This window comes from Oncorhynchus clarkii, chromosome 30 (genome assembly GCF_045791955.1).
Source record: "Oncorhynchus clarkii lewisi isolate Uvic-CL-2024 chromosome 30, UVic_Ocla_1.0, whole genome shotgun sequence".
Taxonomy (NCBI): domain Eukaryota; kingdom Metazoa; phylum Chordata; class Actinopteri; order Salmoniformes; family Salmonidae; genus Oncorhynchus; species Oncorhynchus clarkii.
This window is the reverse complement of record NC_092176.1, coordinates 1084671-1111386: the sequence shown is the minus strand read 5'-3', so window position 1 is coordinate 1111386 and position 26716 is coordinate 1084671. Positions and strand designations below refer to the sequence as shown.

General features: G+C 43.1%; 1 protein-coding gene across 3 annotated transcripts in view; it reads right to left on the bottom strand.

The window, feature by feature from the left end:
- Positions 1–716: 716 nt before the first annotated feature.
- Positions 717–26716, bottom strand: part of LOC139389347 (semaphorin-6A-like) — a 97163-nt gene continuing 71163 nt past the window's right edge. Inside the window, exons 14-20 of one of the 3 annotated variants that reach the window (XM_071136024.1) lie at positions 26198–26338; positions 25954–26031; positions 24126–24184; positions 23549–23569; positions 23334–23375; positions 21138–21293; positions 717–4207 (exon numbers count right to left, since the gene is read on the bottom strand). In XM_071136024.1, coding sequence (XP_070992125.1) covers positions 3090–4207; positions 21138–21293; positions 23334–23375; positions 23549–23569; positions 24126–24184; positions 25954–26031; positions 26198–26338 — 1615 coding nt within the window. In that variant the 3' untranslated portion in view covers positions 717–3089. The remainder of the gene's footprint in view (positions 4208–21137; positions 21294–23333; positions 23376–23548; positions 23570–24125; positions 24185–25953; positions 26032–26197; positions 26339–26716) is intronic. The other 2 variants (XM_071136025.1, XM_071136026.1) reach the window with 2 other exon arrangements.

The window sequence follows — 26716 nt, the reverse complement described above, 5'->3', positions numbered from 1 at the left end:
TCCTGTTTCAGCATGACAATGCCCCCGTGCACAAAGCGAAGTCCATACAGAAATGGTTTGTCTAGATTGGTGTGGAAGAACTTGACTGGCCTGCACAGATACCTGACCTCAACCCCATCGAACACCTTTGGGATGAATTGGAATGTCGACTGCGAGCCAAGTCTAATTGCCCAACATCAGTGCCTGATCTCACTAATGTTCTTGTGGCTGAATGGAAGCAAGTCCCTGCAGCAATGTTCTAACATTAGCAGCAAAGTGGGGACCAACTCCATATTAATGCCCATGATTTTGGAATGAGATGTTCAACGAGCAGGTGTCCACATAATTTTGGACATGTAGTGTACATATACATGATCTTACATTACGTTTGGATACATTGTCATTTTATTTCCAGCAATGGCCTGTGAGCACTTTGTCTGTTTATTAGCAGGCCCCTGATCTCTCTCTATGTATTTTTTCCGAAAGCTTTGTTGTTCCTGAACCTATCTGTTTAACTGGTTTAACAAACACAAAGACATATGGTAGATACATAACATAATGTTTGCTTTGAATTTGTGATGATATGGAGCTGTTCCAGTGTCCTTTTTTAAAAACGTTAAAAGTTAAAAGTTAAAAGCATTTTATCTGTTCCGTTGTACTATCAGAGCAAGCATCTTTTTTATAGCATGTTTTGCTCTCAAATCATGGAAATACAACCATCTTCATGACAATATATATTTTTTTTATTACATTTTGCATTTATTAAAGAGAATGTTTTTTACAACATACATTAAGCTGTGAATCAGATGTTAAATGGAGTAGGGCAAAAAACCTTGTGACATCACAATATCTTACAAGCTTACAAAGAGTCTGTCTCAGTTGCATCTAGCAGTGTATAGCAAGGGTGAAAGACAAAGGCACACACACCAAAGAGACACGCTGTCCACAGTAGCCATGTAGACCGTGGCTAGAGATGCAATCTGCACTATTGGGGTGGAAAGTTCAAATGACCTTCCCTTTACTAAACCTAATCTGATCATGATGTATGCCGCAGTCGCTGCAATCGAACCCTATAAGCATCTATGTACACGCTAGTTCAATTAACACATACTGTATATGCCTCAAAAGTGGAAATATCCTACTCGTTCTTCTTGCATTGGCTGTGGATGAGAAATAGTTGGCTTTCCTCCATTGTAAATGGAAATCTGCTTGAGATCAAGAAACTCACCTATCTACACACAATACTAAAGGAGTGCTCTGTTGATTTGGGGAGATGTGATCAATAAAAATGTGATCAGATTGGTCAATGAACTGTCATTCATAAGACCTTGATAAAGAGAGTTAGTACAAATTAAATTACTCTAATCGTCCTGGAACATGTGTTTTTAAAAAACATCTCCTAATATTTTTTTTTACTCTTTTCTATCACAGGAACCAGCCTGCTTTTCACTGCCTAGAAACTGAAGTGTTGTCATGTACACTAGGAACCTGGTGCCATGTCTGTACAGTATACTGGTGTGTTTTTCATATGTTAGTGTTTGATTATTGCTGTGCACCAGCAAGATCCTAAGAGGCCATTTCAAGAACAAACATTAATCCCTCCAATCAAACAGCAAAGTAAAAAATTCAACACACAACAACATCATCGACACTGCCAGCACAGCAAAAAGGGTTGCTTTAAGCGCATCATTGGCACTATCTGAAATGAACCACAAAGAAGAATATGTCTGTATATTTCTAGGGAACAGAATTACAACAAGATCACATTCTTTATTTGCCTTTGTCAAACCAGTGAAAGACGACATAAGAAAATACAAAGAGGATACATAGTTACCAGCTAAAGAAAATGTCACTACTCAGGGTGTAAGGCACAACTTTACATGTGGAAGAGAAACAGGCTATCAACAGATATAATTCAATCAGAGGACTGCGTGACGCGCCAAGAGAAAACAAGACATTTCAGTACCTGCCAAAATGGCCGCTCTCCACACCTGGCAGAGCGCCCAACATCCTCACGCTTCTCTTTTTCATGTGTGGAATTCCACGTTTTATTCCCTTTGCACTTTTATATGCAAGAGTGAACCTTGTTAATACACAGTGAGCCAGAAGCCAACCGGGAGAGAGAGACTGACTGCAAAACCACAGTGCCAAACGTATGTAGATGCCCATGGAGGAGTGATCGAGGGAGTGAGTTTCAGGAGTTCTGTTTTTTGTATTTTTCTGACTTCTTTAACATGGGAGGTTCTGCTCCATCATGTAGGTCCCATCTGGCACAGTTAAATAAATATATCCTCCATACAGAGGTCACATATATCCCAAGCTTCAAAAACCCAAGGCGCTAGAAGACCTGGTGGACCTTTTGTGTCAAGAAAGTTGTACTGGCTCCAGTTGATTGACTTTAAATAATTTCATTCTTGATTAATTCATATTTAAATAACTCTTCTCTATGAGCCTAAAATGTCAGTATTTTCTTCAAAAGCACTTATTAAAAATAAATACAACAAGCTATTACTATTAACAGTCATGTGTTATTCAGTAACCAATGCAGTAGAAGATTCTCAGACCAAGGCTTTTTTCAACCAACGCAGAACTTGATTGCTGTGTCCAGTAGCTGTAACACTGAGAGGCATTTCACAGTTTTCCACGTAAACTGAAGCTGTCATTCCAGTCAGAGCTCGCTGTGCCCAAGTGCTTGCTGGGAGAACACCCCAGTCCTCACTATATAATTGCTCCCCTTTACTCTCACTGTTTATGTGCGTTTAGCAGTCAGTTAAGAAAACAAAACATCAGTCAAGTCATAGTGTTCAAAAGTCCAACACAGCCACCGTCTTGAATGCTACAGGGGTGACATGTTGCTTGTCAATTAAATATTCATGAAAGTAATTTTCTTCTCAGTAGCAAGTGTTCCGTGTTTCTGAGGAACTGGGAGTCAACAGCCTGAGCTCAACATCAACCATTTGTGGAATATTTACACATATATAAAAGAAACAAAAAACTTTTAAAAAGTGTGTTGTGTTTGCAGTGTTGTGTTTGCTGTACACTTTTGTCCTTGGAACCTGGACAAAAGGAGATGCAATTGTGTTTCCTGTTCTGTATTCCTAGCGTGCTGATTATGTGCAGGAGTCATTGGAATTGACTTTCGTTGAGAGGGACACTAAAGAGGGTTTGGGCGGTACGTCAGGCTTGAGGTGTTTGCCCCCGGTCCGGGGCAATGAACCATAAGAGCTCATGCTGGGCTGTCGGGAGTGGGACATCCCCTGGGAATTCATGTGCATGGAGTCCACCCTCTGTGGGGCGGGGGGCGGCGACTCCACGTGGTTAAAACTTTGGTGTCTGGACAGGTGAGAGGAGTTGGACGAGTTGGTGTTGTGCTTTTTGAGGGCAGAGCCTTTCTGGGCACTCATCGGGTAGCCCCGCTTGTACTCATGGCCATAGACGGAGGAGTGCACCTCGAGCCGCTTGCCCATCTGGGGCACGGCAGGGGGGATGGTGAGGGAGGCCTCCCTTTGGGGCACTCGGGGCGGCAGTCCGTCGCTCTCCACCAGGTTGAGGCTGTGGCAGGGGCTCTTTAGGGACTTGTACTCCAGTGTGGCACCCTGGTCACCCAGGCTCATCTGGCTGAGGTCGCTGCGGTGGGGCTGCTCTACATACTCATGCTGGTAGGGCTGCTGATGCTGGTGCTGTGGCAGGGGAAGCACTACCACACTGGGGATGTGGCCTGGAGAGGCCCTCAGGGGCAGGTCAGTGGGGATGACTGGGGAGCCCATGGTTTGCAGGTCCTTGGTGCAGGCATTGATCAGATTCTGGTTCCTCTCCCACTCGCGGCTTCCCCGGCTGGGCTTGCGTCGGGGCTGCATGGGGGTGGACTCTGGGGTGGGCATGCCAGCCAGGTCCAGGTGGTGCTGGTCGGCTTTGATCAGAATCTTACCATTGGTGAGGCGGCCGTTGTGCATGAGCGGGGTGAGGATGGCCTCAGGGCGACTGTCCTTGGCCCCGGTCTCAAACAGGCCGGTCAACTTGGTCACGCTGTTCATGGAGCCCCTCCTGTCGTGGTCTTTGTCCTTACGCCCAGACAGCTCAATGTCTCGTCGCCGGTGGTCACACACACAGTAGACGAGGATACCAGAGAAGATGGCACCCATGGCGAAGGCCATGATGACAGCGATGGCCAGCAGTGTGACAGGGACCAGCTGGTCACGCCCCTTCTGGTAACTCTCACGGATAACTCCTGCAAAGACAAGGATGAAATTATTTCAAATATATCAGCAAATGAATTAGTGATCAATGATACAGGTGAAAATCAAATGGCTCAATTAATTGACGAATAAAGCACAAATAATAACGAAGCATTTGTCCTATCTAATTTGTCCTATTTGCAGCAGGACTGTAGACTCTTGTTTTTGAGAAAATGTTATCCGCTTAAATCCAGTCTTACACTTGGCAAAAATGATGTTATGGCTTCTACAAAGAATTAAAAGATTAAACATCGGCAGCTGAAATGAAAAAAGATATATTAGATAAATGAACGTTCAAAGGGAAAGCTTATTTTCTTTGATGCAAATGAAACTCGTTTTATATGGCTGCGATACAATCTCATATATCAGAGAATATCTTGCATTTATGATTAGACCTCCAAATCAACGGAGCTGTGTCATAAATTTCTTAGAGGTCACTTTCCAGGACAATCAATTTTTTTTAAAAGAGGAGAGAAAAAAAGACAGGCGGTTATGGGCTACTAAAGTGATGATTCAATAAAAGTGCAGCAGAAGAGATGACAAGCATCTTGGCAAAGAAAGGGAGGGAGAAGATACTGCATCAAGTGAAACGGCAGAGGGTTGTTTTTAATAAAAATGGGCCAGCTCCATTAGAAGTCCTCTTCACTATAAACATGGAGAGCGAAATGATAACCTCCAACTCCTTGATGAAAGTGTTACCCAATGCCCATCCATGCTCCTAGAGTTACAGAGCCTTCAGAACTACCACTACCAGAATTACTCACATCATATGTATATACTGTATTTTATACCTATTACACCTTGCCTATGCCGCTCGGCCATCAATCATCCATATATTTATTTGCACATATTCTCATTCACCCCTTTAGATCTGTGTGTATAAGGTAGTTGTTGGGAAATTGTTAGACTACTTGTTAGATATGACTGCACTGGAACTAGAAGCACAAGCGTTTCGCTACATTCGCATTAACATCTGCTAACAATGTGTATGTGACCAATAAAATTTGATTTGACTTGACTTATTCCACATTTTGTTGTGTTACAGCCTGAATTCAAAATACATTTTTGGATAGATTTTTTTCACCCATCTACACACAATACCCCATAATGACAAAGTGAAAACAGATTTATAGAAAATGAAATACAAAAATATCTAATTTACATAAGTATTCACACCCCCGAGTCAATACTTTGTACAAGCACTTTTGGCATGATTACAGCTGAGAGTCTTTCTGGGTAAGCTTTCCACACCTGGATTGTGCAACATTTTCCCATTATTCATAAAAAAAATGCTTCAAGATCTGTCAAATTGTTTGTTGATCATTGCTAGACAACCATTTTCAGGACTTGCCAAATGTTTTCAAGTAGATTTACGCCAAAACTGTAACTCAGCAACTCAAGAACTTTCACTGTCTTCTTGGTAAGCAACTCCACTGTAGATTTGTCCTTGTGTTTTAGGTTATTGTCCTAGTGAAATGTGAATTGTTCTCCCAGTGTCTGGTGGAAGGCAGACTGAACCAGGTTTTCTTCTAGGATTTTGCCTGTGCTTAGCTTCAGTGTAGATTTGGCCTTATGTTTTAGGTTATTGTCCTGCTGAAAGGTGAATTCATCTCCCAGTGTCTGGTGGAAAGAAGACTGAACCAGGTTTTCCTCTAGGATTTTGCCTGTGCTTACCTAAAAAAATTATAATAATAATAAATGAAATAAAATAAAAAAAACTCCTCAGTCCTTAACGATTACAAGCATACCCATAACATGATGCAGTAACCACAATGTTTTAAAATATGGAGAGTAGTACTCAGTAATGTGTTGTATTGGATTTGCCTCCAATAACAATTTGTATTCAAGACAAAAAGTGAATTGCTTTGCCACATGTTTTAATTCTGTACAGGCTTCCTTCTTTTCACTCTGTCAATTAGGTTAGTATTGTGGAGTAACTACAATGTTGTTGTTGAGTCATTCTCAGTTTTCTCCTATCACAGCCATTAAACTCTGTAACTGTTTAAAGTCACCATTGGCATCATGGTGAAATTACTGAGCGGTTTCCTTCCTCTCCGGCAACTGAGTTAAGAAAGACATCTGTATCTTTGTAGTGACTGGGTGTATTGATACACCATCCAAAGTGTAATTAATAACCATGCTCAAAGAGATATTCAATGTCTGCTTTTTTTATTTGTACCTTTCTACCAATGGGAGCCCTTCTTTGCGAGGCATTAGATAACCTCCCTGATCTTTGTGGTTGAAACTGTATTTGAAATTCACCGCTCGACTGAGGTACCTTACAGATAATTGTATGTGTGGGGTACGGAGATGAGATAGTCATAAAAATCATTTCAAACACTATTATTGCACATTGAGTGAGTCCATGCAACTTATGAGACTTGTTAAGCACATTTTTACTCCTGAACTTATTTAGGCTTGCCATAACAAAGGCGCTGAATACTTATTGACTCAAGACATTTAAGTTTTTCATTTTTGATTAATTTGTAAAACATTCTAAAAACATCATCCCACTCCAATTTAGGCCTGTGGTCTCTAAGTTATTGTCTTGTGACTGAAATTACATCTGGAGATGTTGTTATATTTGAGAAGTGTTGGACTGAAACGTTTGACTTATAGATAAATATTTTGTCCAAAAAAATGTGTGTGCCGTTTTCTGGCAGTACTGGCTCATTCCATTATAATCCTTCTAAAACATAAATACATATGTCTCTGGCTCACTTGCTTACTTTTGGAAGGGCATGGAAAACTTTGTTAGAAAACTTTAGTTACATTGAATTGAAGCATATTAATCGTCCACAATTGTGCAGTTCAAAGAGTTGGATTTGACTTGAGAACAACACAGTCAGAGGGCTGAGAATGTCAGACCTAAGCATCCATTGTTGAGAGAGGAGTGCTATGGAGCTGGCAGTTCGTCTTCTCACAGTGTAGGAGGAGGGTTAAGGCATTTCTCAACCAGCAGTGACTTGGTCTCCATCAAACATAGCTCCCCTGCCTAGAGCAACTAGGGGGGATTTAAAAACAACCCCAAGGCCTCCTGAGACCTTTGAAGATTTATATCTTTCATGTATGAAGTCAATTGTTTCTCATCTTAACTACAAAGAGGGCGCAACCATAAAGGACACTAGGCCTCAGACAAATCAGAAGATGGCAGTCTTCTAAATCAAGGTGGCTTTATTCATTTGAAGGGCTCATTCATCAAGGAAACTGACGATCAACTTTTTACTACTAGAATGGTCTTGGATGACCTTGAGCCCCAGAGTATCAAGGACAGTGTTGAGGCTCGACATTTACAGTAACTTCAAAACCCTTGACTTTTTCCACATTTTGGTGTGTTACAAAGTGGGATTAAAAGGGATTTAATTGTATTTTCTTTGACAACAATCTACACAAAATACTATTTAATGTCAAAGTGGGAGAAAAAAATCTAACATAAAAACAGCTGAGTCACCTTTGGCAGTGATTACAGCACACCTGGATTGTACAACATTTTCACATTGTTGTTATAAAAATTCTTCAAGTTCTGTCAAGTTGGTTGTTGATCATTGCTAGTCATTTTCAAGTCTAGCCATAGATTTTCAAGCAAATTTAAGTCAAAACTTTAACCAGACCACTCAGCAACACTCAGGAACATTAAAATGTACAACTCCAGTGTACATTTGGCCTTGTGTTTTAGGTTATTGTCCTGCTGAAAAGTGAATTTGTCTCCCAGTGTCTGTTGGAAAGCATTGTGAACCAGGGTTTCCTCTAGAATTTTGCCTGTGCTTAGCTCTATTCTGTTTCTTTTTATCCTAAAAAACTCCCTAGTCCTTGCAGATGGCAAGCATACCCATATCATGATGCAGCCATCACCATGCTTGGAAATATGATAAGTGGTACTCGGTGATGTGTTGTGTTTGCCCCAAACATAACACTTCGTATTCAGGACATAAAGTTAATTTCTTTGCCACATTCTTTGCAGTTTTACTTGCTAACAGGATGCATGTTTTGAAATATTTGTATTCTGTACAGGATTCCTTCTTCCCACACTGTCATTTAGGTTAGAAACGGAGTAACTACAACGTTGTTAATCCATCCTCAATTTTCTTCTATCATAGCCATTAAACTCTGTAACCATTTTAAAGTCACCGTTGGCCTCATGGTGAAATCCCTGAGTGGTTTCCTTTATATCCATGCAACTTATTATGTAACTTGTTAAGGCCATTTTTACTCCTGAATGTATTTAGGCTTGCCATAACACAGGGGTTTAAAACTTATTTAGCTTTTCAGTTTTCATTCATTTGTAAATATTAAAAAATATATAATCCACTTTGACATTATGGGGTATTGTGTGTAGGCCAGTGACATAAAATATCAATTTAATACACTTTAAATTCAGGCTGTGACACAACAAAATGTGGAAAAAGTCAAGGGGTGTGAAAACTTTCTGAAGGCTCTGTAAAGCAATTGTAATTACTCATTGCCTAAAAATGTGTTCTTATATCATCTAATATCATCTAGTTTTGACTCTCATTGTCAGATTGCAGTGTGAATAGCCACCAGGAGAATACATTTCCTGTCCAACAATCTAATTAGAATTTCATACCTCCAAAAGCCTTAACACAGATATTTAATACGCATTCCTACGTGTGAAAACAACCCAGCACTTCCTTGTAAAATGAGAAACATTGTCATCTAGTCTGACAGAGATGTGTGAACATTCTCATAGACAGTCTTTTAATCTGTGTAGCTAGTGGAACCCAGTTGTTGCTTATACTGCCTGCTTTGTCTGGGCATACTTCAAAGCCACTTGTACTTCATAGCATCGTTGTCCAGAGCTGTAACCTCTACATACACAGGCATTGTCTGAAAATGATAAAATCTCAATCTCACTGAAATGTGTTCATTGATGTGTAACTGCCACTCGCTGAAAGACTAAACGGTGCGAACACAAAACACAGTACATACCCCGTTGACTGGAAGGGAGGATGAAAGGAAATGCTTTGAGGTTACAGTACATCTACCATGCCTTGGAGAGAACCCATTTCTGTGTTCAAAGATTACGGTTGTGGTCATGGTTGTCTTTTCAACTTGGAGGAAGAGGCAGACCATCACATCTAGCTAACTATGTTCACACCATTTGGATCTATTCCGCATCTGCTAGTATTATATGGATGAATCAGCAAAAACGAGTTAATGCTATTATCTCACCACCCAACTCAGGCACTACCAATGTATTAACCTCCCAAGATCAAGGAAATTTGCCTACTCTCCAGTAACTGTAAGGTGAAAGTGCTTTGCTTTACTCAAACATGGCTAGATGGTTCGATAAAAAACACTGAGATTGAAGATAAACAATTATATAGTAATTAGAATAGACTGCAATCGCAAAGGCAGGGGAGTTTGTACTTATGTAAAATCAGAGATTGGGTTCAACTACAGATTTAGATTTAAGCCATGATGAGACTGAAGCTGTGTTGCTGGACATTCTATTACCAAAATGCAAACCCATTATAGTCAGAACCTGTTACAGACTACAAGACCAGTTTATGAATTGTTGGAGGAGACTTGCTCCAACTGTACAGATTTTGGTAAATCAGAGGTTATTGTTACTGGTGATTTTAATACAGACATGCTTAAAAAGGACAATTTTACTTTTAAAGCTTTTAAGAATGGTTTGAATCTGTTTGCCTTACACCAGTTGATTAATGAGCCCACCAGGGTCTGCCCTTCTACCCAAACCATCATTGAACTTGTGTTGGTGTCGGATAGATCAAGGATGTCAAACAGTGGGGATGTAAAATATGTGCTCAGTGATCATTCCATCCTTTTTTTGTAGTAGGAAGGTTCAGAAAACAGTTTTTTAAGTGTCATAACTCAATAAAAATGTGGTCTATGAAGAACTATAGTGCAGATGCTTTTGTTAATTGTTTGAGCAAATTGGACTGGTTTACTGTATTGAAAATGCAATGAGGTGGAAAATGCCTGGGGAAATTTTAAATAATTGTTTTAGATGCTGTTGACAAGCTGGTTCCAGATAAAAACAATTTTAATTAAGCAAAGAACAGAAGCATGGCTAAGCAATAATATTTTAAAGGCAATTAAGCTAAGAAATTAACTCTTTCTGGAGTTCAGGAAATCCAAGGCAGATTATGAAATGAGGCTAACAGGATGATAGAGAAGGCCAAGAAATATTGTTTTAATGACAAAATAGGTGAGAACAGCAACAATCTGAGTAAAATATGGATGTGTCTGAAGCTGTTAGGTTACACTAACAGATTAAAGAACAAAGCTCGAAATCTTAGCCTGGAAGTTGGAGGAAAGGTTACATCAGACAAGACCATGGTTGCACCTAACAACTATAGCTAAGTTACCTTGTCAATCAGGTTGTTATTTAAAATATATATATATTTAACCTTTATTTAACTAAGAACAAATTCTTATTTACAATGATGGCCTACCCCGGCCAAACACGGGCGCCGCTGGGCCAACTGTGCGCCGCCCTATGGGACTCCCAATCATGGCAGGATGTGGTACAGCCTGGATGGGGAGAGTAAATTCTAGCAGTTTCGAGTTTTAATCGAAAAAGTGTCTGAGTCAACTGTGCTAAAGAACCATTCCAAAGGAATTGGCCTTGACAACATGAAATCTGCCTGTACATGTGACCTTTTCCTCTATGCAGATACACTACCATTCAAAAATTTGGGTTCACTTAGAAATGTCCTTGTTTTTGAAAGAGAAGCACATTTTTGGTCCATTAAAATAACATCAAATTGATCAGAAACGCAGTGTGGTCATTGTTAATGTTGTAAATGACTATTGTAGCTGGAAACGACTGATTTTTAATGGAATATCTACATAGGCGTACAAAGGCCCATTATCAACAACCATCACTCCTGTGTTCCAATGGCACGTTGTGTTAGCTAATCCTAGTTTATAATTTTAAAAGGCTAAATTGATCATTAAAAACCCCTTTTGCAATTATGTTAGCACAGCTGAATACTGTTGTTCTGATTAAAGAAGCAATAAAACTGGCCTTCTTTAGACTCGTTGAGTATCTGGAGCATCAGCATTTGTGGGTTCGATTACACGCTCAAAATGGCCATAAACAAAGAACTTTCTTCTGAAACTCGTATAAGTCTATTCTTGTTCAGAGAAATGAAGGCTATTCCATGTGAGAAATTGCTAAGAAACTGAAGATCTTGTACAACGTTGTGTACTACTCCCTTCACAGAACAGCACAAACTGGCCCTAACCAGAATAGAAAGAGGAGTGGAAGGCCCCGGTGCACAACTGAGCAAGAGGACAAGTACTAGTTTGAGAAACAGACGCCTCACAAGTCCTCAACTGGCAGCTTCATTAAATAGTCCCAGCAAAACACCAGTCTCAACGTCAACAGTGAAGAGGCGACTCCAGGATGCTGGCCTTCTGGTATACCAACCCTTTCGACATCCAAGCATACCCTGAAGACATGCTTTATCCACCAAGAGCCAATGTAAGAGGGAACACCATTGACCATAAACCGATTCATGATAGGAGTTGTTATGGGCATATTGGATACTTCACTGAATTCATACACAATTACTGTACACCTATATACAGTCAAATATGACTGTATTTATATATTTTCTCTTCAAAGCCACATTATTTATGTATATGTAACTCTTTAGTCGGAGCCTCGGAAAGGCTATCTCTCTAGTTCAGGGGTGTCAAACTCATTTAGCCTGTGAGCAGTATTCGGTCTTCACAGAGGTCCGGAGAGCCGCACTGAAAATTCTTTACATTTCTTTGCTGTCAAAATTAGCAAAACAATAGTAATCTATAAAACATTTTTTTATAATCGATGCTCCCTGACTATCCAGCTTTTGTTTCGGGATTCTTAGCAACCTGGAAAGAGTGAAGAGATGTAAGTCCAATCAAATTTCTTCAGTTTCCATTTGTTTTTTGTCCCAATTATAATTTTTTTAACCCCTAGCGGGCCGCATTGAATGGGCCTTGAGTTTGACACATGTGCTCTAGTTGAATGGGCATATATCCTTCTCTGTTGGTTGCGTTTACACAGGCAGCCCAATTTTTTATTTTTTTTTCCAACTAATTGGTCTTTTAACCAATCACATCAGATATTTTCACATCAGCCTTGGAGTCATGGCTACATGCACATATGCACCTATAACGACTAAATTTGTCAAGCAATTACAACTGAAAGACCACCGATTTATGATCAAGAACATTGTGCTCAAGCTAAGCATGTGAAGATCTATTCAGATCAAACTTATGCTGTGGAAATTATTCATTAATTTAATTGCAGTGCAATTTACAGTGAATAATTTAAAGAGAGAGACTTGGGTTTAAATGTAAGACCACCTTAGAAAAAGACAAAGAGGCTGCAGAGGCACTGTACTGTGTGTGGTCTCTGACGCAAAGGAAAAGGACAACCTAGCGGGGCAACATAATGCAAGCTAATTGGGAGAAAGGAAACCCGTGGCTTGAAGCTTGACATAAAAGGCGGAAGTGCGCAAATAGAAAAGTAACAGGTCAGATTATTTTTTCAGACTTCTGCAACCAATATTTCTGAGAAGTCTAAAGAAATGAAACATATAGTACCAGTCAAAAGTTTGGACACACCAACTCATTCTGCCACGCCCTGACCTTAGATATCTCTGTTTTCTATATATTTTGGTTAGGTCAGGGTGTGACTAGGGTGGGTAATCTGGGTTTTTGTATGTCTAGGGTTTTTGTATGTCTATGTTGGCCTGATATAGTTCCCAATCATTGTCTCTGATTGGGGATCATATTTAGGCAGCCCTTTTCTCCACTTTCTGGTGTGGGATCTTGTCTCCAGTTAGGTGCCTGTGTGCACACTAGTAGCATCACGTTTCGGTCGGTCGGTCGGTCGGTCGCTTGTTTGTTTTGTTTTGGTGAGTTTCAGTTCATTCAAAATATGTGGAACTCTATTCACGCTGCACCTTGGTCTCATCATTACGACTATCATGACACATTCATTTTTATTATTTTCTACATTGTTGAATAATAGTGAAAAAACCATGAAATAACACATATCATGTAGTAAGCAAAAATGTGGTAAACAAATCTAAATATATTTTATTCAAAGTAGACACCCTTTGCATTGATGAAATATTTGCACACTCTCCTCTCAAACAGCTTCACCTGGAATGCATTTCCAACAGTCTTGAAGGAGTTCCCACTTATGCTGAGCACTTGTTGGCTGCTTTCCTTCACTCTGCAGTCAAACTCATCCCAAACCATCTCAATTGGGTTGTCATGTGATTGTGGAGGCCAGGTCATCTGATGCAGCACTCCATCACTCTCCTTATTGATCAAATAGCCCTTACACAGCCTGGTGGTGTGTTGGGTCATTGTCCTGATGAAAAACAAATGAGAGTCCCACTAAGCGCAAACCAGATGGGATGGTGTATCACTGCTGAATGCTGTGGTAGCCATGCTGGTTAAGTGTGCCTTGAATTCTAAATAAATCACAGACTGCATCACCAGAAAAGCACCCCCACACCATCACACCATCTCCTCCAATCCTCCCTAACCCAGATAACGCTAGGCCAATTGTGCGTCGCCCCACGGACCTCCCGGTCGCGGCCGACTGTGACAGAGCCTGTGCTGCGATGCAGTGCCCTAGACCACTGCGCCACCCGGGAGGCCCACAAATGAACTTTTAACAGGGCACACCTGCTAATTGAAATTTTTTTTATTTTTTTTATTTCACCTTTATTTAACCAGGTAGGCTAGTTGAGAACAAGTTCTCATTTGCAACTGCGACCTGGCCAAGATAAGGCATAGCAGTGTGAACAGACAACACAGAGTTACACATGGAGTAAACAATTAACAAGTCAATAACACAGTAGAAAAAAGGGGAGTCTATATATACATTGTGTGCAAAAGGCATGAGAAGGTAGGCAAATAATTACAATTATGCAGATGTAAAGGTAGAGATATTGGTGTGCAAAAGAGCAGAAAAATAAATAAATAAAAACAGTATGGGGATGAGGTAGGTGAAAATGGGTGGGCTATTTACCAATAGACTATGTACAGCTGCAGCGATCGGTTAGCTGCTCAGATAGCAGATGTTTGAAGTTGGTGAGGGAGATAAAAGTCTCCAACTTCAGTGATTTTTGCAATTCGTTCCAATCACAGGCAGCAGAGAACTGGAACGAAAGGCGGCCAAATGAGGTGTTGGCTTTAGGGATGATCAGTGAGATACACCTGCTGGAGCGCGTGCTACGGATGGGTGTTGCCATCGTAACCAGTGAACTGAGATAAGGCGGAGCTTTACCTAGCATGGACTTGTAGATGAGCTGGAGCCAGTGGGTCTGGCGACGAATATGTAGCGAGGGCCAGCCGATTAGAGCATACAAGTCGCAGTGGTGGGTGGTATAAGGTGCTTTAGTGACAAAACGGATGGCACTGTGATAAACTGCATCCAGTTTGCTGAGTAGAGTGTTGGAAGCAATTTTGTAGATGACATCACCGAAGTCGAGGATCGGTAGGATAGTCAGTTTTACTAGGGTAAGTTTGGCGGCGTGAGTGAAGGAGGCTTTGTTGCGGAATAGAAAGCCGACTCTTGATTTGATTTTTGATTGGAGATGTTTGATATGGGTCTGGAAGGAGAGTTTAGAGTCTAGCCAGACACCTAGGTACTTATAGATGTCCACATATTCAAGGTCGGAACCATCCAGGGTGGTGATGCTGGTCAGGCGTGCGGGTGCAGGCAGCGAACGGTTGAAAAGCATGCATTTGGTTTTACTAGCGTTTAAGAGCAGTTGGAGGCCACGGAAGGAGTGCTGTATGGCATTGAAGCTCGTTTGGAGGTTAGATAGCACAGTGTCCAAGGACGGGCCGGAAGTATATAGAATGGTGTCGTCTGCGTAGAGGTGGATCAGGGAATCGCCCGCAGCATGAGAAACATCATTGATATATACAGAGAAAAGAGTCGGCCCGAGAATTGAACCCTGTGGCACCCCCATAGAGACTGCCAGAGGACCGGACAGCATGCCCTCCGATTTGACACACTGAACTCTGTCTGCAAAGTAATTGGTGAACCAGGCAAGGCAGTCATCCGAAAAACCGAGGCTACTGAGTCTGCCAATAAGAATACGGTGATTGACAGAGTCGAAAGCCTTGGCAAGGTCTATGAAGACGGCTGCACAGTACTGTCTTTTATCGATGGCGGTTATGATATCGTTTAGCACCTTGAGCGTGGCTGAGGTACACCCGTGACCAGCTCGGAAACCAGATTGCACAGCGGAGAAGGTACGGTGGGATTCAAGATGGTCAGTGATCTGTTTGTTGACTTGGCTTTCGAAGACCTTAGATAGGCAGGGCAGGATGGATATTGGTCTGTAACAGTTTGGGTCCAGGGTGTCGCCCCCTTTGAAGAGGGGGATGACTGCGGCAGCTTTCCAATCCTTGGGGATCTCAGACGTTATGAAAGAGAGGTTGAACAGGCTGGTAATAGGGGTTGCGACAATGGCGGCGGATAGTTTCAGGAATAGAGGGTCCAGATTGTCAAGCCCAGCTGATTTGTACGGGTCCAGGCTTTGCAGCTCTTTCAGAACATCTGCTATCTGGATGTGGGTAAAGGAGAACCTGGAGAGGCTTGGGCGAGTAGCTGCGGGGGGGGGGGAGCTGTTGGACGAGGTTGGAGTAGCCAGGCGGAAGGCATGGCCAGCCGTTGAGAAATGCTTGTTGAAGTTTTCGATAATCATGGATTTATCGGTGGTGACCGTGTTACCTAGCCTCAGTGCAGTGGGCAGCTGGGAGGAGGTGCTCTTGTTCTCCATGGACTTCACAGTGTCCCAGAACTTTTTGGAGTTGGAGCTAAAGGATGCAAACTTCTGCCTGAAGAAGTTGGCTTTAGCTTTCCTGACTGACTGTGTGTATTGGTTCCTGACTTCCCTGAACAGTTGCATATCGCGGGGACTGTTCGATGTTAGTGCAGTCCGCCACAGGATGTTTTTGTGCTGGTCGAGGGCAGTCAGGTCTGGAGTGAACCAGGGGCTATATCTGTTCTTAGTTCTGCATTTTTTGAACGGAGCATGCTTATCTAAAATGGTGAGGAAGTTACTTTTAAAGAAAGACCAGGCATCCTCAACTGACGGGATGAGGTCAATGTCCTTCCAGGATACCCGGGCCAGGTCGATTAGAAAGGCCTGCTCACAGAAGTGTTTTAGGGAGCGTTTGACAGTGATGAGGGGTGGTCGTTTGACTGCGGCTCCGTAGCGGATACAGGCAATGAGGCAGTGATCGCTGAGATCCTGGTTGAAGACAGCGGAGGTGTATTTGGAGGGCCAGTTGGTCAGGATGACGTCAATGAGGGTGCCCTTGTTTACAGAGTTAGGGTTGTACCTGGTGGGTTCCTTGATGATTTGAGTGAGATTGAGGGCATCTAGCTTAGATTGTAGGACTGCCGGGGTGTTAAGCATATCCCAGTTTAGGTCACCTAACAGAACAAACTCTGAAGCTAGATGGGGGGCGATCAATTCACAAATGGTGTCCAGGGCACAGCTGGGAGCTGAGGGGGGTCGGTAGCAGGCGGCAACAGTGAGAGACTTATTTCTGGAGAGAGTAATTTTCAAAATTAGTAGTTCGAACTGTTTGGGTATGGACCTGGAAAGTATGACATTACTTTGCAGGCTCTCTCTGCAGTAGACTGCAACTCCTCCTCCTTTGGCAGTTCTATCTTGACGGAAGATGTTATAGTTGGGTATGGAAATCTCAGAATTTTTGGTGGCCTTCCTGAGCCAGGATTCAGACACGGCAAGGACATCAGGGTTAGCAGAGTGTGCTAGAGCAGTGAGTAAGACAAACTTAGGGAGGAGGCTTCTGATGTTGACATGCATGAAACCAAGGCTTTTTCGATCACAGAAGTCAACAAATGAGGGTGCCTGGGGACATGCAGGGCCTGGGTTTACCTCCACATCACCCGCGGAACAGAGAAGGAGTAGTATGAGGGTGCGGCTGAAGGCTATCAAAACTGGTCGCCTAGGGCGTTGGGGACAGAGAATAAGAGGAGCAGGTTTCTGGGCATGGTAGAATATATTCAGGGCATAATGCACAAACAGGGGTATGGTGGGGTGCGGGTACAGCGGAGGTAAGCCCAGGCACTGGGTGATGATGAGAGAGGTTGTATCTCTGGACATGCTGGTTGTAATGGGTGAGGTCACCGCATGTGTGGGGGGTGGGACAAAGGAGGTAACAGGGGTATAAAGAGTGGAACTAGGGGCTCCATTGTAAACTAAAACAATGATAACTAACCTGCACAACAGTATACAAGGCATATTGACATATGAGAGAGACATACAGCGAGGCATACAGTAATCACAGGTGTTGAATTGGGAGAGCTAGCTAAAACAGTAGGTGAGACAACAGCTAATCAGCTAGCACAACAACAGCAGGTAGAATGGCGATTGATTAGGCAGAGAGGGTCGGATTAACTACACACAGAGCCTAAGTGCGGCTGGGGCCGACAGATAAAACATAAACAAGCAGAATGGATTACCGTGATTAATGGACAGTCCAGCATGCATCAGCTATGTAGCCAAGTGATCAGTGTCCAAGGGGCAGCGGTGGATGGGGCAGGGAAGCTGGACTGGCGAGTGTTATCCAGGTTAGAAAAATGCATTCCAGGTGACTACCTGATGAAGCTGGTTGAGAGAATGCCAAGAATTTGCAAAGCTGTCATCAAGGCAAAGGGTGGCTACTTTGAAAAATCTCAAATCTAAAATATATTTTGATTTATTTAACGCTTTTTTGGTTACTACATGATTCAGTATGTGTTATTTCATAGTTTTGATATCTTCACTATTATTCTAACATGTAGAAAATAGTAAAATATAGAAAAACCCTTGAATAAGTAGGTGTGTCCAAACTTTGACTCGTACCGTATATAGACTCAATAGGAGACGGAATACCATTGTTTCCCCCAGTTCACCTAAATATTACATTGCAGTATATACAATCAGAGGCTTCCTGAGTAATTATGTTATTTAGACATTACAATACAGTAAATTAGATCGCTGAGCAGTGTGGACCTAATTTCTATTATTCCCTTTATTCAGAATTTCCTAGTAGACTTTCCAGCCTGATAATGGTGAGTGTTCAAACTGAAATTACATTTTGGCACAGTAATTGGCACCAATCCAAGGTTGTGCCCCTATCATGCCACTCTTCTTGGTACACAGGTGCCAGTCAACTGAAGCTGAAAATAACCGATCTAGATGCAACTTGCTAACTGTCTGTCTATTCCAAGTGTAAATTGCCAACACTGAAGGTAGTGAAAAAACATCAGAATTGGGCTGCCTGTCTAAACATATCCAATGATGTTCCTGTGTAACTTCATGGGGTTAAACAATGCAACGCAAAATATGTATCCATGGAGGGATTAGAACAGTGACTGTGCAACAGACGACCAAGGCCACAGAGCGACGGGAGAGAATTCCCCCTCCCTCCCTCCCTCCCTCCCTCCCTCCCTCCCTCCCTCCCTCCCTCCCTCCCTCCCTCCCTCCCTCCCTCCCTCCCCTTCCCACTCGCCCTGTCTGGATAGCTTTTGTAATGAACCTATAAATTGGAGAGACACACAGAAATGGCCACAGGTCGGCGGGGCAGAGGGAGAGAGGGGGAGGATGGGACTCATTGCCTCAGACAGGGCAGGGCAGGGCAGGGCAGGGCAGGGCAGGGCAGGGCAGGGCAGGGCAGGGGATAGATAGATAGATAGATAGATAGATAGATAGATAGATATATATAGATAGATAGATAGATATGACTTCAGTTGGTAGAGGGTAGGATGCTCTATAAATATGGTTAGTAATACATTTGCACTACATAAGGTACAGCCTTGGAACATTCCATCTCGACAGATGAAAGGTCCTGTGGAAGGGAGACTGTTCACAATGGTAGCAGATGGTGGTGCGGGGGGAGGTAGAGGGGGAGGGAGGGTCGCAGGAGAGAGAGGTGGGATATCACACGGATAGATGAGCCCAGACACAACGGTGCTCAAATGTACTGGGACATCAAACCAAGCAACATTGGTGCTCTTTTCTGGCAGAGGGTGAACTATTAAATATCCACAGTGCGGATACTCATTATTTTACCATTCTAATCATTCCAATGTGTTGCCCTAATACATATTGGTACTGTAATATTCATTAACAGATCCCACAAATGAGTGAGCTTCAAAATAGAAAGTTGGAATTTTATATCATTTTAATTGCAAGCAAGGATTAATCTGGGGGCTCAGAATTTGGGGAGTTATACATCTGCAATATTTATAGTTTAATTTGTTTAATTAATGTCAATGCAACTACATTTGATCAAAACATCTGGTGATGAAGAATTCAGATTTCCCTGTACTGTATGTACAGTATTCATGTTCATTTGGCTAAGATGGAGGTTTGATGACTCTATGGTTATGCTTTGAGACAGTGGCTGTCATACCCTATAACCTTAATGTGTTAGATTGGCACTCAGCACTATGTTTTCACAGTACATTTGGCACCTGGAGCTAGGAATGAGAAGAGAAGTGCACCTGCACATGGGAAAGAGGGATAAGGACATAAGGAGATGAGTACTGTTGAAAGGGGTGCTCAATTGCCATGCAGCGATGGTTTAAGCTGCATGAAGGCAAAATGGAGCTTAATACATCAAAGTAATCCTTGCAAGAACATAAATAGTCAAGCCAGAGTTTAAAAACCAAGCCATGAAAACAGTCACAGAACCAAAACAGACAATATCATCAGAGCTCACTTTCATAGCAAAAAAAAAGCAGCTAGAGCTGAAACTGAACTCATAATACAGAGAGACAAGCTGCAAAAGTGACGTTGAAAAGAAAATAGAGAAAAATACTGTGAGAAGCTTGAGTTTGAATGTGAGCCCTTGTTGCTGTTAACTCGGTTGCCATGATGGACGGGGCCAGCCAGGACCCAGGTAACAGCAACGAGGGTAGCAACACCACAGTGATGCTGTTTAAGCATGCCGTATTCTCTGCCACCATTGTGTCTGTCTGGTCTGCCTATACAGGTGTCTGCTTCCAGCTTCCAGAGAGGAAAGCGACAGGAGAGAGACAGCTAGCTCACTGAGCTTCATCTAGACTGCATCACCATTCTCCACCCTTCCAGTCTTTTCTCACAATTTCCATCATGGATGGTGACAATGATAATGGAGGAAACTCCCTCCAGTCAATATTTCACCAATGCGTTCAAATTTGTGATGGGAAGTGCTCACTTCAGGAGAAGGGTGGAGAATTGTGACCCATCCCTACAGTACAACCCCAGAGACCTCACACACTGCCACGTACCAAAGAGAGAGAGAGATAGACTCCTCCTCCCTGATGACCTCGCCCTAACACACACAGTCCTCTAGCTGTACTCCTCATTGGTGTGTGTGTGTTTTGTGGATATCTATGAGGCCACCGGTCACCTCTAATCATCCTTATTGATTATCAATATCTACTCATGGTAACCACTCATCTAATAAGATGACTCAGGTAATGGAACTTCTAATGGTTTTCCTGCTCTATTACGGTACATGACATTGATCATGCCAGTGTAATCATGGCTGTGTTCTCTCCAGGCATCTTTATGTGTCTGGGTTTAAAGTGACCTTGAGCCAGCTGGGATGTTAAGACAGCAAAAAAAGGGCATTCAATGTCATGTCCCTGCACAAGATAAAACTGGGGCCATCTTCTTGTGGAAATAAATACAGTGAAATCTTCCTTTTTTTCCTGAAGCGTAATGGTCTGTATATTACATTTCCTCAGGGACATTAGAGTCTTTGTTTAATAAATCTCTCTCTCCGGGGTGTGGCAATTTGTTCTCTCCTGACACTGTTTCAGTTCTGGGCTAGTCAGCTGGAAGCAGACACAGTAAATCTCATCCCTGCCACAGGAGAAATGGACTTTTCTATTCCAAGGCTTACCATTGGCATCCTGCTGGGTCTGAGAGGGTACTGCCATATAGGGGTCCCTGTTATCTGAGGGCATGGGGGTGTCCGCCTGCTCCACCATGCCGCCCCGACCCAGTGGTCCTCCTGCAGGGGGATGGGCCGTGGTGGGGAATGGGAGGGTGGGATGGTCTGCCGGGCACAACACATGTTAAACTCTCCTCACACTCTCTCTCACACAGATGTGCATACGCACACACACCCACACACACTCGAGGAGCAGATGGGCTGTGCGAAGCTACAAGACAGTGTGCCTGCCTAGTGAGGCGACCCTGGACAACTGATTACTGGACTCTGTATCTCCAGGGAGCTGTGGCCTTGCAGGAAGGGAGAGATAGAGAGTCTCTGAGGAGAGGAGAACCTTTCCTTTCCTTCACTCACATGTCATGCTGCCGCTGGCAAGAACTGAACCACCTCTCACACAATCACCTCAGGGAAGCATAAGAAAAAGCCCTATCCCTCCCTAACAATCCTCCCTTCTCTTCACGTCCCAGGCTCTCCTCTACCCGTTACGTTTCAATGTCAATCTATCAGCTATATTTAGTAGAGCGCTTTGTAAAAAGCCCAACTTCAAGACCAAATTAATCACGAGGGGTAAGATATTAATGTCCTCTAACCTAAATTACCCTTCGGATTACACTCCTTAATGAAACCCTGCACTGCTGGCCTATCGCTGGCCACAGTTTAAACAGGACTAAAATTAGACCCTACCATACTCCGTTATTTTTCTATGTTGTATCAACATCAATATTCGTTCCACCTCCGCCTTAAGTTCCAGTCTGTATATTTTGGTGGCGCCTCTGAAAATAAAACCATATAAATCACATTATCACATTACCATCCCCACGTCGCTCCTGTTTAGAGCAATAATTTGAGGCTACTCCCAGGCGGTGAGCGGCCATACTGTAATCAACAGCTCGTATGTTAATCAGGCCAGCTCACAGTAAACCATTTTAACACGCTTTCTCACGAGTAGTGGTTGCGGATAGAGAGGCTGGTGGGGGAGGGGGAGCAGTGGTAGGGGGCCGGGATTGTTGCTGTTGGTCTTCCATGCACAACAGCCCCGCAGCCTCCGCGTGGCAATCATTAAAATGATTTATTTAACAATGCACCGTGGGCTGAGAGATTAGCGTGACAGGACTATTTTATAATTCATTTTCCACGGCCAGGGGAAGTGCAATTCAGGCAGATGACACACATACGGAGTCGGAGGATCAGCTCCTTGGAAAATAAATTCCTAAACTGCCGACTTGTGCTGATACCTTTTTTATAAATTAATTACAGGCAGTGGCTTGTCTGGGGGGGCATTTGCAGTTACATTTAAATATTATATCAACAGTCTGTGTCGGAACCTGAAATGCTTGGGTTTGACTCCCTCAAAAACACAGTCAGACCTTGGGGTGAATAAACACACTACTGTTGAGCTGCATTGAAAGAGCAAACAATTTGTATTTTACCCGAAATCTGACAGGAAGAAATGGGGGAAATGGGGGAGAAACACATGGGGTCTGAAAAGAAGGAGTGTGGAGGGGTATTTCTGGAATGACTTCAAAAGAATTGCTATTCTTGTCATTCCTTATGGGAGTGTGAATCTTGTACAGCTCAAGTGTGATGTGTGAGGTGCAATGGAAGACTGTGACATCACTGCAGGCTAACCAAGACTGTTTATCATTTTTCTTCATAAGCATGGGGGGTAAATGGTTTCAATCAACCAGCACCAAGAATCAAGCATAAACACACTCGATCGTGTAAGTGTGGAATTTAATTGTGCAGTCTGTCTGCGTGTGTATTCATGCTGTAGCCTAAACTAGTGGTATTGTGCAGCTGTGGGTTTGTATGAAAAATGTTGCCGCTTCTTATGTTAGCCTTTGTCAACAACCCTCCATCTTTTCCATGTGCCCTGATGAGTCTAGCTAGTCAACCACAGTGAACATCGGAGGCCTTTTCTATTAACAACAAGATCCATCCAATTAGGGAAAAAAGGTCAGGACAAATCAATACTATTGCATTGCAGTCTAGGGATCTTTCACAGTAGAGCAGGCCAGGGCAGGAGGAGGGTGGAGGGGAGAGAAGGTCTGGACTCTGAACACTAGGGAGTGGATTTAGGGAGGGCGCTAGAAGCTACAGTACTACACGTTAAAACAGACTGGGGGAAAACAAAAGTAAACTGACCATGGCGAGCCCTTTCATGACCATGAGGACTGGACTGAACATCTACAGAAAGAAAAGGAATGAATTCAATTAAAGCTCAGTTCGTTTAGTCACCTGTGAAATAGTGGGCAGGTCATAATTTCGGGGTGAGAGCAAAGAATTGATAGAAGTGAAGAGCTGAAAATAAATAAGGTTGAGGGTAGGTATCATCTTGTTAATTTAGTGTGGTTACTTACCGTTGAGGGCCACAAACGTATCTAAAAAGTCAAAGGAAAGATGTGTCAATGTTTTCAAAGAGCAAAAGCTAAACCTGCAAGATGAATGATACATTGGCATGATCATTCAATAGCTTTTCATTCGTCTCTTTAAAGTAATTGGAGATCGTAACTGAAGATAGGCATTATTATCCATTGTGATCTATAGTGCTTCTCTGGTTAAAGGATTGTGAAGTGCTTGTTTTCTTGTTTTCTTGTAATTAATTGCTATTAACCAGAAACTAACACAGAGCTATGTGCTCTACTCTAGTCTATACAAACAATTGTTGTGTAAGCCTCTTTAGTGATGTATTTTTATTTTATTTAACCTTTATTTAACTAGGCATGGAGCTGTGTGTGTGTGTGTGTGTGTGTGTGTGTGTGTGTGTGTGTGTGTGTGTGTGTGTGTGTGTGTGTGTGTGTGTGTGTGTGTGTGTGTGCGTGTGTGTGTGTGATGTGTGTATTTTCTGCTGTTTGTGGTGGGGTGAAAGACCTGTCCCTATCCTGTAGGACAGAGGCACATTGAGCCCAGATCAACAGAGGGAAGAGGCCTGCTTACTTTGGCAGTCTCCCAGTCCATCTGTGTTGCCATGCTCCACGTCCTGCTCGAAGGCCGATCTGCATAATTAACAGAGACATCATGGTGAAATACTGAGCACAGGCCTGGACAGATCTGGACTCACACAGGATGAGCACAGGCACAATCAGCCAGGAGGACAACCGTACTGTATACCATCACTATCGATATAGGTCTACGGTCCAATCATCTAATCACACACATCGGGACCAGCGGCCAGGCCAATGAGGAGGAAGGAAGGTGGACACTAGGGCAGCGGAAGCTCTAGTGAAAGAGATGCCATTTTCTCCCAGCCATGCTCAGCTCAGAGCCGACTTTCCTGAAGGACCACCAACCATGCAGTGAAACAGAGCAGCCAACTGTCAGAGAGATTACAGTCACGGATGACAGCCCACACTCCGTAAATCACTGCTCACAATCAGAACGTGGATCATGCTATACACAGACCAGTCTACAAGGCTTCAAACCAGAAGAAGGATCTTAATCAAATAATTTTGAAATGCACAACAAAATCCATCTCTTGGTATCTCCTAATCTGATTTGCCTATCATAGACTCATAGTCTCGAACCAGACGCACAGTTGCATGAACAAAACCTTAAAATCTTTCCACACACATTCTGCATAGTTTTTAATCTGATCTCGATTTATCTAGCATTGGCTTTCTCAGGGAATACGCAAGAGGGAGGTGCAAGTGGGAACCTGTTATTATACTATAGGTGTACAGGTGTTAGCATGGGGAGGAATAGTCAACAGCAGAACCACATCATATGCAAGCTGGTCAGGGGGAATATGCAGGTGACGAGGGACCAATCTGTTTTCAGACATTAAAAGAGGCATCTTGACATGAAAGAGCTGGAAAATCATCCCCCAAGTCCAGATGGTTGTGGAGAGGGAGAAAGATAGAGAGAGAGAGAGAGAGAGAGAGAGAGAGAGAGAGAGAGAGAGAGAGAGAGAGAGGGGGAGAGAGAGAGGGGGAAAGAGAGAGAGAGTAAGCGCGTGACAGGGGGGTGTGAGGGGGGGTAAGAGAGAGGGGGGTAAGAGAGAGGGGGGTAGAGAGAGAGAGAGAGAGAGAGAGAGAGAGAGAGAGAGAGAGAGAGAGAGAGAGAGAGAGAGAGAAACTGAGTCTCTCCAGGGCCTGTTTGTATTAAGGCCTTTTGTTAAACACTGGGACGTGTCCGTCCAAATGCTATCCATAGCTCGCCACAAAACCAACAGATAATAGCTCTCGAATCCCCACTCACTCACTTCGAAATATTGTACAGTAAAAAGTGAGGTCATCTAACCTCCTAATGCCTCTGTCTACTCAATTTCCAAAGTGGAAACTCAATCAGAACAGTCGAGAGGCCCTGGCTTTAGAAATTATACTAGGATATCGTAATGTAGCATGCGAGACCAATCATTTGGCTGGGATTAAATTAATTTAACATCAAAAGCTGTTCCTTCATTATGACTTCATCTGTAAAATTGGTTTCCACCCACAGAAACCTCACATGCTGTTTGTTCAAAATGCATCTTGTTCTGTGTCATAAACATAGCTACAAATTATGGTGACCATCAACCCCCTCCTCGCAAACCCATGATCCAGTCCCAGTCCCAGCCTCAGCGCCAGAGCAAATATCCCTTTCCTTCCATCAGCCTTTCCAATGGCCATTTCAGCTAGAAGAAAATATAGAGCACCACAAAAAATGTGACTAATCATAGAAACTGCAACTGTATAGATAGAGTGAAGTCATTGAGGTCACCAGTCAACACATGGCACAGATCGTATTATGACTACTGTATATGATAGTGGAATGAGCAGGAACATACTTTGGGTTGAGCACCACCTGTCTGCATGCTCCTTCGGACACCCAGCCGCAGTAGGGATCCCTGGAGGCAATACATGATCTGGAGGAAACACACCACAGACACACACAGCTGTGATCACAGTGTGTATCTTAACAGCCTTTCTTTTACTTTCCTGATGACTGATTAGTTATGACATTACAAATGCATTACAAAAGCCCTGAATCTAAGAGGATGGATGGATGCAGGGTTTTATTTCTGAACCTACTTCTTGCATTTGCCATGCCTCTCACAGCGAGAGAGCGGCACCTTGACCACACAGGAGGTGAAGGCCACAAACAGAGAGTGGCCCTGGTTGTCGATCTGCATGCTGACGATACGTTTGTCGTCCACACCATCGATGCTGCACCTGGATGAGGAGTTAGAGTTAGCGACAAGGCAGAGAGAGAGACAGACAGACAGATGAATGGCATGAGTTGTCAACACTAACAGAGCACTTAAAACAGCTCCAGTCTTTGTTGATAGGAGCTCAAAGCCCCACCCAAGCATCTTTGTCTGCGGGGTATAAGAGAGCCCCACGCTAATCCCCCTGTGCAGAGCATCCATCTACCCCAGAGGAGGGATTTACCTCCAGCCCTGCATTAGAGCCCTCAATTAGAGCTTATAGTCCATCTACACTATGTAATGAGCGGTGGGCAAGCCCAGATCCTGATCCAACCCAGAAAGTCAGCGCTATCCACTCAGACCAGATGGTTGCGGGCCAGAGACTGCTCTGCCCATGCTACGA